The 16,623-nt window shown below is 43.3% G+C and overlaps 1 protein-coding gene across 1 annotated transcript in view; it reads right to left on the bottom strand.

Moving 5' to 3' along the window:
- Positions 1 to 16,623, bottom strand: part of TLN2 (talin 2) — a 294,008-nt gene that overhangs the window by 94,736 nt on the left and 182,649 nt on the right. The window contains exons 28-32 of the mRNA XM_011967667.1: positions 13,308 to 13,516; positions 12,070 to 12,189; positions 10,864 to 11,061; positions 9,656 to 9,795; positions 1,802 to 1,895 (exon numbers count right to left, since the gene is read on the bottom strand). Of these exons, the coding sequence (XP_011823057.1) occupies positions 1,802 to 1,895; positions 9,656 to 9,795; positions 10,864 to 11,061; positions 12,070 to 12,189; positions 13,308 to 13,516 (761 nt within the window). The remainder of the gene's footprint in view (positions 1 to 1,801; positions 1,896 to 9,655; positions 9,796 to 10,863; positions 11,062 to 12,069; positions 12,190 to 13,307; positions 13,517 to 16,623) is intronic.

Raw genomic sequence — 16,623 nt, 5'->3', positions numbered from 1 at the left:
ATGCTCATTATAGGGGAGCAGGTCTCTGGTTAGCTTTGCCAGAGATTAGAATCTCTTGTTTTCAGTTTTAGAGGAGAAGAAACAAAGTAAACACAGAAGGATGGCATTTAAAACAGATTAGAACATTACTATAAGGCAATACATGCATGGTCAATTAGCACAATTTCTCTGCAGGATAATTCTAAGGAGTTTAAATTTCAAAAGGCCATTCATCCATTTCTTCATGACTAGTAAGAACCCTCAGTTTTTCCAATTTTGGAACATTTTAATGGGAAGGCAAGAAAGAAGGTAATTTCCCCAAACTGCCCATTGCGATGGTTCATTTGTTTTTAATTTAAACAGTATAGAAAATATTTATTGTTGTTTCGGTCCTCATCAAGGAAATAAATGGGTATAGGGGCCTGGCTCTCTGTCTCTAAGCCACTGAAAACCATGGCTAGCTCAGTCATGGCACTGTAATGACCTTTGATCACCACTTGTAAGGGACTTTTCCTGGGGATGCAGCCATTTATCCTCCTCCCCAGGGAGCGAGAATGTACATTAGGACCCAGCAATCTTTGGGACACAGCCAACAAAAAGACAGTCATTTGAGTTACAAAGGCTGGTGGGGGGCTGGGAGATAAGGAAGGGGAACTGCTGAGCTGTTAAAAATGGGAGGGAAAGAGGGCAGTGTAAGGAATGAGCTCATTTCATTCAAGAACCTCCTCCCACTCCTTGGATAATCAAAATTGTTTTAGTAACAGCAATCCTAAAACAGTCATATTTTTCAAACAAGGATATCAATAAGGGACGGAGTATTGGCACCCAGGCCAACACAGCTCATTTAGGTCAACAGCCTACATATTTATATTTGCAAATGTGAAAAGAGCAGAATAGGGTAGTAATTCAGCCAATGTAAGAAACATTCTCAACTGTTTTCAGAATGCTTCAGTCCTGTGATAACAATCCCCTTCTCACTTCCAGCTGTGCACAATGGCCTAGTGCCAGTACCAGGGCCTCAATCAAATGCTTCAGGAGCTGCAGTGGGTATTCCCACCATGCCAGACCCATGCTGATTTATCCAGAAATGGAAGGTACCTTGGGACAATCAACCCACATCTACTGAGATACCCATCTGGCACCTCAATATTATAACCTGCATTGGTTAGGACTGCAGGTTAGGACATACAAGTAGGTACACTGATTTTATGTTTACCCACACACACATTCTATGGGGATACATAACTTTTCCATAAATAACATGAGTATGAGTATAAAATGAAAAGTGCCCACACTGTGTTCTGGGCCCTTAGGGGACCCACAGCCACCTTGACTGTGTAAGTAGTATTAGTCCTAGGATTCCTCTTACATATCCCCTATATGGTACAGACACAATATATGGGAAAATCATTTTTACTCAAAAGCACAGCTATCCCAGCCTCTAGCGCTCTCCCCATTGTTCCAGAACAATCTCTCCAATATTTTTTAGGTAAAAATTGCTGATCTTCAGCCTACACCCGACATCACAGGCCTCTTCCTGTTTGAAATAAAGAATCCTTTAACAAAATACATCTCCTCCTGCTGGAAAAATGAGAAGCAGGAACGATAATCCCAACTAAATCTAGTTTATCTTAGTTTCTTTCCACTTGGATTGCAACTTTGGCCTTAACAGCCTCCGAGGAAAGATAAAAGGCAAGGACAGAGAAGAGAAAACTAGCCCTATAGGGAAAGAACAGACACAGACAAAGACAGACAGACACACAGACACAGACACTCCCTCTCTCAAGTCCTCAGCAGCCTTCCCAGGGACCCAGGGACCTACCTCGAGCTCCCGCAGGGCATTATCGCACTCTTTCTGGCCCGGAGCTTGTTGGGTACACAGAGTGATGAGTTGATTGATGCTCTCTGTCACAGCTCTGTGACAGAAACAGAATTTTTTTTTTTTTTTAAGATCAACAGTAATTTCCCCTACAATGCTTTGCAGGCTCACCAGAAATGCAATTAATTCACTATTTCGGCTCGGGTCCCCAGGAGAACTCTTCCACAGAGGCTCTATACAACCAAAAACAAACCATACCCAGGGAAGACAGAAAGAGAAACCCTATCTTGCTCTGATAATTCATTTGCTAGACCTGGAAGGGGTCCTAATACAGTTGACCTTTGAACAACATGGGTTTGCACTGTGCAAATCTGTTTATAGGTGGGTGGTTTTTTTTTGTTTTTTTTTTTTCAGTAAAAGTCACACCAGTGTGTCTACCGCTCCTTTCTCCCCTTCCAACTCTTCTACCTCTGCCACCTCTCAGACAGCAAGATGAACCCCTCTTCCTCCACTGCCTACTCAATGTGACAGGGATGAGGATGAAGACCTTTATGATGATCCACTTCCATTTAGTGAAAAGTACATTTTCTCCTCCTTATCATTTTGTTAGTAGCTCAACTTATGGCAAGAATACAGTACACAATACATTAACATACAACATACAAACTATATGTTAACTGTTTATGGTATCAGCAAGGCTTCCAGTCAACAGTAGGCTGTTGGTAAAGTTTAGGGAAGCAAAAGCTATACACGAATTTTTGACTGTGCAGGAGTCAGTGCCCCTAACCTTTGCATTGGTCAAGGGTCAACTGTAGTTTTGCTAAGAAAGCTAATACATTCATAAGAAAGAATTTGCAACAAGCAAATAGACCATATTTGCACTATTTAAGACCCTTAATCAGCAGCCCCCAAGGAACAAGACAACCTGAACAATTTGGAATATTTTGTACATTTTTTAACACACAGACATAAAGTGAACTGTGCCTATGATTTTAAAATTTCTTCCTTCCATTAAATTTTATGTGATTGACTGGTTCCTAAAAGCGACCACAAAATTATTCATTAAAATACCTATTTTCTTTGTTAACATTAACAGAAATAAACTAGGGACTCTTATATGACTTTACTTGTTTCTATTCTTAGAACATAAGAGGTAGCCCAGATTTTTCTACATTGACAAGCACTCTGTCCCTCCTGGGCAGCCCCTGTTTAATTTGTCTGAGCTCATGACATGGATAATTTTGAAAGTCATGGCCATTTGTAGTTAACTTTTTATAAAGTGTAAGATATGGGTCATAGTTCTTTTAAAAATTGTTTTGCATATGTAAGCCCAATAGTTCCAGCCCCATTTGTTGAAAAAGACAATCTTTTCCCCATTGATTCGTGTTGCACTGATCTACATGGTCAATGTTTTGTCAATACCACACTGTTTTAATGACTAGCTTTATACTAAGTCTTAAAATTGAAAACCCATGCATTTTATAAATGAAAAATCTGAGATAACTCCCAAAGAGGATGCTACAAATAAGCAGTAGAAGTAAGACGTAAACTCATGCCTTTCTGACTCCAAAACCAAATACATAGTTCTTTTCTGCAGTGTCATAACTGGTCCACACTTCTGGCAGGGCCCCGAATTCTACTCAGTTTCTAACCACTGCAGCTTTGGCAAGTTAAACAAAAATAAAATAGGCACATATTGCTGTTAATCACCAACACTAATATAAAAGATGCCTCATTTTATTAGTTAAATTGGCTTTGCAGCTTCCCACAGAATATCAAATTAGACAGAAAATGATGTTGCCAATGTACAAAAGCAAGCAGCTTAATTATTTGATGAGGAGATACTGCTTTCAATTTTAAATTGAGCTAGGGTGATAGGAAAAATTCTAAAATAGTTTTTGTAAGATTGACTCTGGTGATTTATTTATTTGGGGACCACTATTTAATTAAGGTGTCATTGGGAAGCACCGTGCTGTCCATGGTGCAAAGCAAAACAAGAATAAGGAGACAGCCGGACAATCCCCAGTTCCAAGGACTGTGGAGGGGTGTAGTCCTCAATGTCCGCATTTAAAGTACCCCCTGGGGAGAGCAGCACCCTGTTCTCCGTGGTGGTGGCTTTGAGACACACTTCTGAGATAGGCTGGCATATATCAACATCATAATGGCATAATCGTTTGGTGCTATTTCCACATATCACAGAAGCTTTCTGTTTAGCTTAATTCTCTCTGTGTTTCCTGTTTATCTGTGTTTTTAAAAAACCGTGTTACTATATAAAAGTTTCTTCCATTAAAAACTAAGTGTTTATAACTGGTGAATCCAGAGGATATACAGCTGTGGGAAAGCTGCCAGTTTTCCTCATCTCTTAAATTTTTCTGTAGATTTAAAGTTTTTTCAAATAAAAACTTGGGACAAAAACCAACAGACTAAGGGTTTGTAGTTGGGTAATCCACAAAAGTCCCAGCCCAGCATCGCGTGTCTAAGTGAGATGCTTGGATAATACTGATCCAAAACTAAGAAGCATTATTTAGCTATCACAAATTCCCGTAACTCATGTTACAGTCGGGATTAAACAGCTAAATAAGTGCTAAGTGGTCCAGAGGCAAACGGTTATGTAAATTTGACAATGAAAAATAATATTTATGTTTTAAACCCCAGCAGTTATCTATGAGCAAAGAATATGGAGCAACCCAAATATGCAACAATAAAGGATTAAATAAATATACAGCCCACAACAGAATCCTGGGGACCCATTAAAAGTCATTTCCTAATGTCACAGATGAATATATGTGTTACATGATTAAGGAAAATAAAATTTACAAGAGAGCATAAATAGAATGGGCCTACCGCTCTAAAAATAAACATATATATGCGTAGAAAATGATAGAATGACATATATTAAAATGTGAAGCGACTTTATGTTATTTTGAAAGAAAAACTTTCAATAAATCTACCCCCATTAGAAATTAAATAATTTACATTATCATAAAAAATATGGCCAAAATTAGAACGGTCTGTGGTCTTTGTAAATCCAAATAGGTCTGAAGTATACTTTGATTTTTTTTTTACAATTTTTTTTAATGATCAAAGCTACATAAGTTCATTTTGAAAAATACAAAAAAGCTAAATAACCATAATGCTACCTTCCAGAAACAGTGTTTTCATCTAGGCTTATCTATCCCCTCTTAGTTTCTAAAAAATTGGGATGTACAACTTCAATGGTTAAAAAGGGTTAAGGCAAAAAATTATTTAGTGTTCAGAGATGCTGAATTGATTCAATTGAAGTGTGAGAGCTCTGGCTGGAAGTTTCAAGTAGATACAGAATTGGGGAGGAGTGTGAGAAGAATCAACCGCTTGGTGCTTTTGATGATCTATTTCGCACAAGTCACCCAGTCAGGAGCTTAGAGGGTAAAAAGCAGTAGCAGACACCTCTCTTCCTGCCTCCAGGGAAGAGGCACCTGGGAAAGGAGGAAAGAGCAAATCGAAATTGACCTAGCTGTATTCCCAGGGTCCTGTTATGTCAAGGCACAGATATTAAAAAATAATCTAGGCTGGGTGCGGTGGCTCACGCCTAGAATCCCAGCACTTTTGGAGGCCGACGCGGGTGGATCACTAGGTCAGGAGTTTGAGACCAGCCTGGCCAACATGGTGAAACCCCGTCTCTACTAAAAATACAAAAATTAGAGGCCGGGCGTGGTGGCTCATGCCTGTAATCCCAGCACTTTGGGAGGCCGAGGCAGGTGGATCTTGAGGTCTGGAGTTCAAGACCAGACTGGCCAAGATGGTGAAACCCCATCTCTACTAAAGATACAAAAAATTAGCCGGGCGTGGTGGCAGGTGCCTGTAATCCCAGCTACTCAGGAGACTGAGGCAGGAGAATTGCTTGAACTCGGAGGGCGGAGGTTGCAGTGAGCCAAGATCGCATCACTGCACTCCAGCCTGGGCAACAGAGTAAGACTCCGTCTAAAAAAAAAGAAAATTAGCTGGGCATGGTGGCATGGGCCTGTAATCTCAGCTACTTGAGAGGCTGAGCCAGGAGAATCGCTTGAACCCGGGAGGCGGAGGTTGCAGTGAGTCGAGATTGCGCCACTGCACTCCAGTCTGGGCAATGGAGCGAAATTCCATCTCAAAAATAAATAAATAAATAAACAAACATAATAATAATCATCTAGCTAGGCATGGTGGTTTGTGCCTATAATCCCAGCTACTCGGGAGGTTGTGGTCAGGAGTTCGAGACCAGGCTGAGCAACACGGCAAGACTCCCTCTCTTAAAAAAAAAAAAAAAAAATTATTTAAAAATAACAAAAATAATCGTTTGTATCTCTCTAGGATGGCAAGGTGTTTGCAATCTAATTGAAAAGGCAAGACAATGAGAAGACAAGGTACAAAGAAGTCGGATGAAAGAAAGCAGTACCAGGGCGGGACACCTGGCAGGGCATGATAGATGGCTGAGCCAGGGAGCAGATAAATGCAGGGACTCACAGGCAGCTAGAAGGAAATGAAAGCCTTAGCCGTCGGGCGCAGAGTCTGCCTGAAAGGGAGGGTTCGATGTAGACTGAAGCAATTGGAAGTCAGGACTGAGTGAGATCCTGATTTGGATGGAGGGAAGGAAACATTCTCTGTAAGACCCACAGAGAGCAAAGGTCTCTTGTACACCTTTCTGTTTACAGAGCAGGTGCACTCTTCTCATTTGTGCTGCTTGCTGGACCATCCGTCTTCACAGTCTTTGGGGACAGGAGGAGCCCTGCCCAGCAAGAACCTCAGACCAAAGGGGAGCCAGGGGGACAGGCGCTACCTGCGAGTTCCTAGGGAGCACCCTCTGTGGACTGGAAAGCAGCTGAAACCTGGCCCCGGGGTCTGATGCTGGCTGCTGTGGGCCTAAAGCCTTCTCAGTTCTGGAGTCCTTCTGGCCAGGATGACTAGTGGTGAGCAGTGATTCAGGGAAGGTGCTCAGAGGTAGGCTACCCCCTTCCTTTTGGCAACTGCAAGCTAACTTTCTATTTCCTTGACTAAGTTCAGGGAGCATCTGCCCAGCCCCTGGTTGGGGAAAAAGGCTGACGAATGGGTGACAAAGGGTCTCCAGCTTCACCCGACTTGTCAGAAAAGAGCCAGAACCCAATCAGTTACATGGGAAGAAAATGAACAAGCCAGGCACTAAATAGCAAATGACTTCCTCTCCCCTAGGCATCCAAAACCAAGGGGCTAGGTAGGGTCCCCAAAATGCACCCAGGCTCAAAGGCAGAATTAAGAACAGAGGAACAAGACATTCTCTACATTTTTCTCCAGAAGCAAACCTTTTCTTCCCAGAGAAAGCAGGACCGCAGACACCACAAATAATAAGGGGTTCGAGACTGTTAACACAACAGGGCTGAGTTGGTCCAGGCCTGGGCCCTCGCAGTGGCATTTCTGGGGACTTTGAGGATATACACACAGGAAGGACAGGCAGGACCTGACAGTCTCAAGAACAAGGAGGACAGAGGACTGAAGACTGAGACTATGATGATCAGATCCCTTCTGCCCAGCTTCCTGTGCACTTTTATGCAGGACTGTTCTAGGCCCAGACGAAATGAGGGGAGCACGTGCTGAGTCCTGCCTAACTCCACCAGGGCCACATCCCTGTCTTAATCACAGTGTGCACTCAGCACTGGGTCTCGCCCACATCAGGTCTGTGATGAAAATCTATGTAATGAAGACATGAATGAATAAGACAATGAATGAATGAACCCCAGCCTGGCAGAGCTTTGTGTCCCAAGAGGAGCCTGCCTGACCCTCTTGACCTGGCTGGAGTTTCTGCTGAGAAACAGCCCCAGGGAGCAGAAGCTTGCCAAAATGCGCCAAGAAACCAAGGAGAATGTGCCAGCGTTTTCTTGCACCAGTTCCATCCTAAGACAATCATTTTCACATGATGATTTTTAAGTGCTTACTTGGCTATGAAACCATCAGGCTGGGAATTCTCTGTCAACTGCTAAAAGCCAGGACAGAAAGGCAAAGAAAGCTTTTTTTTTTTCCTTTTCCCCGTGTCCTTTCTTTCAAGCCACCACCAGGGGGCCTGCAGCTATACACAGAGCCATACACCAGCAATATTCTTTCCGGGTCTGTTTCCTTCTATAGCTGGCTTTCAAAAGGGCAATTTATACATTCCCCCTCCTTCCCACAATTTAGGAGAGTGAAGACATTCCAAGTTGGAAACTGTAATTTTGAAATGATGCAAAAAATTGAAGATAATGAGAAACATCTGAGTTCAGATACCTGGAAATGTCAGTTGCTTTATCCAAAGGCTCTTTGTAGGAAAAAAAAGGAATGATTAAGAGGGGGTTTTCTATCAGAAACAGCTGCTCAACAGAACAGACACCACCCCCAACCCCACCTCCCAACTCTCCTGCCATCGAGGGAGGTCACTTATTTACTAGAATAGTCACTAACAAAGCATGAGATGGGGAGATGGGAAGATAATTTTCCAGTCCTCTAGTGGCTCTAGCTATTGTTTGCAGTTAAAATGTACCTTCCAGGAATAAATGAAGAAACTCAAGGGTTTGCAAGCAAACTGCTCTGACAGTGTCTAACCCTTTACACACACACACACACACACACACACACACACACACACCCCCAACTACAAGCCGAGAAGGGAGGAAGGGCAGGTTTGGACCACGAGTACCATGAGATCTCATGTGCTGAGAGCTAAAGATAGCTTTGGGATGATGCAGTTCACACCCCCACTTTGCAGACGGGAAAGTTTAGACAGGCTGAGCAACCTGACCAATGCGACTGAGTCAGTCAAGTAGTAAAAAGCTTGGAATATAATTCAGGTCTCATGATGTCAACAATTTAAAAAACAGCCATTGAGCTCCCAGGGGAGATATAAAGACACACACACACACAACTAAGCAAATTTAAAAAACCAAGTTTAAAAAAAGAAAGCAGAATCAAAGCTATGCCTTTCAAAAATCACGAATCTGCACATTTTGAAAAGGCTTCCAATTACTCTCTATCCCCTAATAGTCCTGCTTTTAATCTCTCTCCACTGTCAGCTTTCTTATATATAATGTGATGTTAAATAATGCTAAGAAAACATGCCTGCACCACCACAGAATCATGACCACCCTCCTCTCTGGGTTCAGGAAAATGAAAGAGGAGCAGCTGATATGAGAACCCCTTGGGCTGTCACTGCAGTGCTCCACATACCACAGTCAACCACTAGTTACTGAACTAACTTGTGGCCCTGGAGCAGAAACTGTACTGTTTTACCCACTTCCCTGTGTGAAACCAATAGGAAAGAAGGACACCAGAATCATCCCAAAATTCACACTCATGTTTTAATATATTTCCAAAAACAATTTATTCCCACTGACTCCCTACTCATCTTAAAGTGGAGCCTTCCCCATGTGAGAGATACGACGTATTACATTCAGTCTAACACTGATGCCAGGCACACGGTTAAATGCTCAACAAATGTCTGTTAAATGACTTGATGAGCACCGCTTTTTATCTTTACACTTTTTGGTATTTTCTGATTTTTCAAGAAGCATATGTTATTTTATAATCTGAAAGATGTAACACTGCTTTAAAACAACTATCTGATCCATTGCGTTTACAAGTCAAAAAGGACCTTACGTCTAAGCAAGTCTCTCCTGAAAAGGCTGTATGAGAAGACGGAAGGTATTTTTAGCGGGGAAAGAACATGAAAATGAACCAGTTTTATAAAATACCAGAGTGTCCATCACTCTCAGCTCCACCTCCCATGACCTAAGGACAGCACCAATTCTTTGCTCAGCAAAACTGGGAGGATGTCAGGCACATCTCCAGACTGCAATGACCCTGTTTAACCACATACAAAAGCACATTTTGTCCCACTCCTACCTTGCAGCTGCAGCCAGGAGATTTTTTGCGTTGGGAGCTCCTGGATCTACAGAGAGAGACTTGGCAGCTAACAGCAGCTTGCTGGATGCCATCGAGATATTCTTGAGGTTTCCTATCACTTGGATCTGGTCTTCTTTTGTCTGGAAGGTAAAAAGGAGCCAGAGCGATTAGGACCTGTCCATTTCTTGAAGGAGGCATTCAGAGAGCTAGAAGCAGCATCCTGACATGCAGGCAGGTTATCTGTATAGATCACATTAAACCCAATTAGCCTGTGGATGCCTAACTCGTTGAGACACTGACCAGTGTCTACCCTTCTCCAAACAGATGCTCAGATCAAGATGCATGCCATGGGGAAAGAAATCCATCCCCAAGTGGGTCAGCCAAGAGCTGTGCTTTCTCACAACCAGAGGCATTAAGCGGGGAGCGGGGTGGGAGGAGAGCGAGTGAGCTGTGAGCCAATGCACAGACCAGGCAGCGATTCCAGCGTCTTGCTCAACAATGCTGGAGTTGTCAAGGAGCTGTACATCTCGGCCTGGCACAAACGACCAGCACTGTCTCGATATTCAGAGCCGACTGCATCCCTAAAGTTCCTGACTCGGGAAAGGACACATTTCTCACCTGGTTGCCATCTGAGAAACAATTCTTTGTAGATACTAGAAGAAGATATACCCTGGTTATCTCTTTTAGGGAGGTCAAAGCAGCGCAGGAAAAAAAACAGCTCTGCAAGCTGACACCAGATCAGTCAAGCTCCCTTGTTCTAAACAAGGAGTTTATCTGTTCATCTGAAGGAGACAGTTTTTAATTACTTGACACTCAGTATTAGACACAGACCATTTGAATGGTCCATTAAACCTCAAATACATAAATATTTTTACTTTATTATCCCACATTTGAAGAGCTGTTCTAATCTTTGTTAAACATTCTCCTTCTTTCTACCCTCCCTCCAAATAGTAAGACTATGAATTCTGCTGGAGGATCATGCGAGAAGATATCCTTCATTACTAACAGCACCTCATGCATAAGCTGACAGTATCTTTGGGAATGCCATTCCCAAGAGGGCATAAGCTTCCTAAGCAGCAAAAAGAATGCAACTATGGCCTGCCTGCTTCCAGGTTCCTTTTCCTATTTGTTCAATCAGTCTCAAGGATGGATTGTCCATCTGAGAGGAGAAGCTAAGGTCAACTCCAGACAACCACCTCCACACCCACCTGAGCTTGGCCAGCCATCTCAATGCCAGCATCGAGGAATTCATCAAAATCATCGCTGAACTTTCCAGAGGCTGCAGCCAACTCTCCACTCTGGCCCCGGGTGGCATGGACAACTTCCCCAGCAGACTGGTTCAGATCAGCTGCTGCCTGGTTCAGTTCACTCTGGGCTTCCTGGAAAGGCTTCGTGCTTGGAGGTAGCTATGGGGAACAGACGGCACACCCCATGAGACATTTTGCTTTGTCGGGGAGGGATAAAAGGAAGGTATTGTGGAGGGGAGACAGACTCTTCAGGGATGCATTTGAGTCATCACGACTAAAAGGCTCTGAGTCATCTGAGCCCATTTTATTAATAGGTTTGACCCTCAACATATACATTCATTCATTTAAATTTATCAAACACCTACTCAGTGCTAGACACTGTGGATCTAAAAATGTAAGCTATCTACAGGGACTCAAGGTTTCTTATGTGGCAGAGACAGGATCCATACCAAGGTACTCTAACTCCGGGGTCCATTCTCTAAAACTCTACCCTATTTTGTCTCTCTTAAGATGAAAGCTACGTTTTAGCTTTGTAAACTAAAAGGCAGATGCTATCAAACTTCAAATCATGTTCTTCCAAACTAATAGCCAACAATTATATTAGTGGCCTTTGCTAATAACTTTTAAATGTCATCTAGCAGAATGATAACCTATTTGTGAAAAGTTCTAGGGAGTTAAGCTAGACTCTATCCATCACCCACATGCATTGCCTCTATACCTGTGCAGAGAAGAAACAAAGATGCATGAGCACAAACCGTCCTTCAGCAGACTCACAAAGCAGGGACGGGAACAGGCCCCAAGATGAAACTCCTCAGACTACTTGCTGTCTCACTGAGTCTTGGACACATGTACCCTTCCAACACCTGATTGTCACTATCTGAGATGTCCTGATAAGAAGCCAGGCGATCACACACCCCTTTGCCTATCTCTCTGGGATGATCCGAGAGGAAACGGCAACATGGGCTCAAAGAAAAAGTAAGCTTTAAAAGCTTCACCTGGGAACTTTGTTGGTCAGACAGCAAAACATGGAAAACAAAGACTGGTGGGAAAAACAGGACTCCTAGAGGAAGGGTTAGCTGCTCAGAGATCTCATGGAGAGAAGACTTCGCTCACACCTAATGCAAGCCGAGTCCCCCAGTGTCCTTTCCCAGTCTAAGAACCTCTCACCGAATCCACAAGCAGCTTCTTGCTGGACTCCCCGATGCTCTTCAAGGCCACGTCCACATCCTTCTGCCCAGGGAGGCAATTTACGCAGTTATTCAAGGAGTGAGAGACAGCTTTAGCCACCTGAATTCGTGGAGGGAGAGAAGCACCTTTAAGTACAAACATGTCTGCGCACTGGTTGGGAATGGGCAGTGATGACACGCAGAGCTGAAACACACACGAAAATGACCCACCAGTATCCGCCTGCCACCATCCCCTGTCTTACACCACCTCATCCAGGCCCCTCGTCCCAGAGAAGATGTTTTCCACCCTCTTACTGGGATGAACATTCTGTCTCAGCAAAGGGTCCGACACAGTGACACAGCACATCCCACCTGCTCCCCAAAGCCAGGCTAAGCCACAGTTTTGTGATTCAAACACAGAACTCTCCAGCATGAGGTCAGGTTCTAAAGCAAAGATTTCTTATACCAAGAGAAATGAAAATATCTCCCTTCTTGGGAGCCCTGCTGAGGTCACCGAGGTGGAAGGAGACCTTGAGTTTTTTGGATCACAATTGGAAGGGCTGTGGTTAATTTCCTCTCAGTGACCCATGGGGCCATCCTCCCAAACCTCACTCTACCCAGGGGCAAGTGGGGTGCTCTGAGCACAACCTGGAGTTGCCCTCATGCTGTCTAGCAATGTTTAGTGGCCACCTGTATGCATTCTTCGGTATCCTCAATTAAAAGGAAGGTCTTTGGAGGTGAGGAGGGTCATTTCCTGTAATCTAAGCCATCTCCTTCCCAGCCCCACGTCTAGGACTCTGCCTGGATGCTCCTTAGCCAACTGGTTCCATCAGGCAGTCGAAGAATCATTCAAAGAAGTAATAGAGAGCCAGGGTTGAAAACTTCCGGGTGGCCAGCCCTAGTGGATCTACCTCACTCCCTGACGAGGAACAGCAATACAGGTCAGCACGCATAGGCCCAAAACAAGCATGTTATGTCCTGGCTCCGAAACTCCCAAGGACAGAATTCAAAGGCCCCCATACCCTCTCCTGACCGTGAATTAAGCAGATCACACATTAATGTAGAGAATACTAGGCAAGACTTACAAAAGTGAGAATCATGTATGGCCAGCACGGTTATGACCTTTGGAAGTTTCTGCAAAAAACTGCTGTGTCAGTGTTCATATCAGGGAAAAGTGCCCAGGAGACAGCCCACCCACATGTCCACGTTAATGATGACCATGACAACCACAAGCCTCACCTGAGCCAGTCTTTGTTGACTCTCTGCGTCTCCAGGTGCAATCAGGGCCTGCTTGGCCTCTTGAATGAGCATGGCGGAGCCCTCCATCACGTCTCGAGCAGAATCTAACATGGCATGGGCAGCCGCAGGGTCGGTCGTCGATGCAGCCACTCCACGGGCGGCCTGGGCCAGCGTTTTCAGAGCTTGGGCCGTCTCTCTAGCAGCCACCCCTGGGGATAAAAGTCCATCAGACTTACAATTAGATTCCATCTAAATGTCACATTTTACTTAGGAATAAGCTTCTGCACCAGGGCCTCGCACAGAAGGGGAGCTGCAGATTAGTTTTCATAAAATTTGAACTGCTGTGTTTCTCAAAGAAGCAGCTGGCTTCGGAAACATATCCCCCTGGCTCTGGGCCAAACCAAGAGACACGTTAATAACAAATGCAATACTAAAGACTTCCTCCCCCGACTTGCCTTGCTCCCACTGCCCCACTGTCCCCAGACCTAGAACACCAAGTGCCTGGGAGTGAGTACACAGATGGACATACCTGGGTATGTTCATGCACACGTTTGCGGGAGGCCATTGAAAGGCACCTTTCTTCTCAATTGTCTTTCTGGGACGTAACTTACATACACTACAGTGAACAAGTCCACATGTGCAGCTCAGTGAACTCGTACGTATGGATACAGCCACATATCCACCATCAGTTGTGCCAGTCAATACTCCCTTCACACCAGAAGTAATCACTATTCTAATGTCTATTACCTTAGACTATTTTTACCTGTTCTTAAACTTCATGTTAACAGAACCACATACATGTATATTTTTGTGTCTGCTTTCTTTCTCTGACCATAATGCTGTGAGATTCAGCTAAGTTGTGATGTGTGGCAGTTCATTCTTTTTTCTTGCTATATAGTATTCCACGATACAAATATGCTAATATTTGTTTATCCATTCTCTTGTTGATGGACATTTGGGTTGTTTCTCATTTGGGGCTATTATGAATTAATCTAACAAGAAAGTTCTTATATAGTCAAGTGGCCATATGAGATCACTTCTCTTTGGAATCACTTCTCTAGGAGTTGAAATGCTGGATCATAGAGTAAGTATATATTTAGCTTTAGAAGATACCACAAAAACAGTTTTCCAAAATGATTTTACCATTATACATTCCACTGGCAGTCTGTAAGAATTGCAGTTGCTCTACATTCTAGCCAACACCAGGTATCATCAGATTTTAATTTAATCGTTCTGATGCATGTGTAGCTGCATCTCAATGAGGTTTTAACTTTTATGTACTTAATGAGTAATGATGTTGAGCACCTTTGCATGCACTTAATGGCCATTTAGATATCCTCTTTTGTGAAGTGCCTGCTTATCTTTAAATATGCATCTAAACAGATGATGGGATTTGGTGATAAACTATGAATATAAACTAGTCCTTTAAAGCTGTAGCACTAACTCATGCAGAATAAACGTGAGTCTTACTACCTGGCACGCAATCCTTGACACACCCGAGAAGAGGATGAAGATTGGAGACGCCAGGACACATATGAGTCTGAGAATCACTGAACAGTTTACCCTAGAGCTCATCTCATAAAATTTCACAGATGAAGCCTGGTGCTGAGACGTATCTTGCCCACAAACGCTTCCAGAGGTGGCACGAGAGCTACATCTGAGCTTTCCTCACTTCGAGGTCAAATATTCTTTATAGTGCTTTTTGGGGTAGAGAACTAAGAGCCCTTTTTGTTAGAACACGTACGATCTACATGAAAAATATGCAAATCGATGTCTCTCTCGCACTGAACTTTTGAAATGACTATTTTCTACAGGACTGAGCTGGAAGGTCTCTTGGCACCAGCGAGCGTGGTCTTTACTAGCCACTGCTTCAGCTGAGTCAGCACCTACACAGGAGGTGGTCTTTTCCTCACTGAGGGCGAGGCTCTGTGATACAGTAGAGTGTGAAAGGCCTCAGATCCATAAAACCAGACGGGTTTGCAGTGCTGCAGACTTGCTAATATGTAAATATTTAGTAAATCACACAGCTGGGATATAAAACTACGATCTAATCAAGGTAAATTACAAAGCTGCCAATCTATCATTTATCCCATGGCACTTCTGAATACAGCTGGCGGAATGAAAGAATTTTAAACTAAGTGCTTTTTATGGCAGAGGAGAAGTCCAGAAGAGAAAGCACAAAGGTAAACAAAGCTAAGGTGAAGGAGAGAAACAATCTGAGGAGAATGGTCATTCCATTTTACGCTTAAGCTTTTGGCACAGGGTTGAAGGATGCTGTTGCTCAGGAAAGCGCCAGATGTAGTTAAGACCTCATCTGGCTCCGGCTCTGCTGCTGATTAGTTGTGTGGTCTAGACTGCTGCCTTTTCCCTCTGGGCCTCAGTTTCTCAAGGGTTTTAGGAGAGGCTGAGTTCCTAGCTCTGACCATTGCAGATTCTAGGCTGTGATTTCTAGACCTCTCCTCCTGTCTTCCCATTTGTCATATGGACTCTTGAATCCTCTTCTATTTGAGTCATATATAAGTTTGGAGGAGTAAATCATTTATCATATGCAATTAGAAAAGACATGTTTATGCAAAATCCATTTAGTGAAAAAACCTTTCCTAGACTCATACAATTAAAAAAACACAGAAATCAGAAGAGCTAAATTCCAAAAACCTAAGCTGGTCCATCCCATGTGTTTTCTGCTAAGGACTCACTGTGAAATCTCAAAGCACATCAAGGATCTTCTTGAGGGAGATCACGTTTCTGTAAAGAGGAAGCCATACCATCAAAAGGATGAAACCAGGCTATCAGAGGTCAGAAAGCCCAATGAACACCCATGGCTGTGCATGGCTGAACACATAGCAACATTCTCAGTGCTCATCACTACAGGGTCAGATCTCCAAGCAAACAATACCCTCCGAATGGAACTGTTCCTGTAGTCAAAGTGTGCATCACAATACCAGAACCACCAGAGTGAAATACTAAAGCAGATTTCTGTTTCAATAACCACAGTCCTTTGAAAACACAGATTACTTTCACGGTATTCTTGCCATCTGGATCTTAAATGATACTCAGTAACAGAGTCTTATGAAGGCATATCAAGTGATATCAAATATAGCAGCATTCTTCATAATGGTTGCTATTCTTTACCAGAATTCAGGTGGACTGTGTATCCAGACAGTATTGGGCCACACAGCAACCTCAAAAGATAAAGACCAGGTATGACACAAATCTTTTATCTGTTCCAAAGTATTTACAAAGGGTTCTGTGTAATTGTAATCAGCTATACAGAAATATATTTTGAACACTGCACTGTTTCTGCACTGGTCAAACA

The sequence above is a fragment of the Mandrillus leucophaeus genome, unplaced genomic scaffold (genome assembly GCF_000951045.1).
Source record: "Mandrillus leucophaeus isolate KB7577 unplaced genomic scaffold, Mleu.le_1.0 Scaffold12, whole genome shotgun sequence".
In the NCBI taxonomy this organism is placed as follows: Eukaryota; Metazoa; Chordata; class Mammalia; order Primates; family Cercopithecidae; genus Mandrillus; species Mandrillus leucophaeus.
The sequence above is the reverse complement of the archived record's forward strand: the minus strand, read 5'-3'. Positions and strand labels throughout refer to the sequence as shown.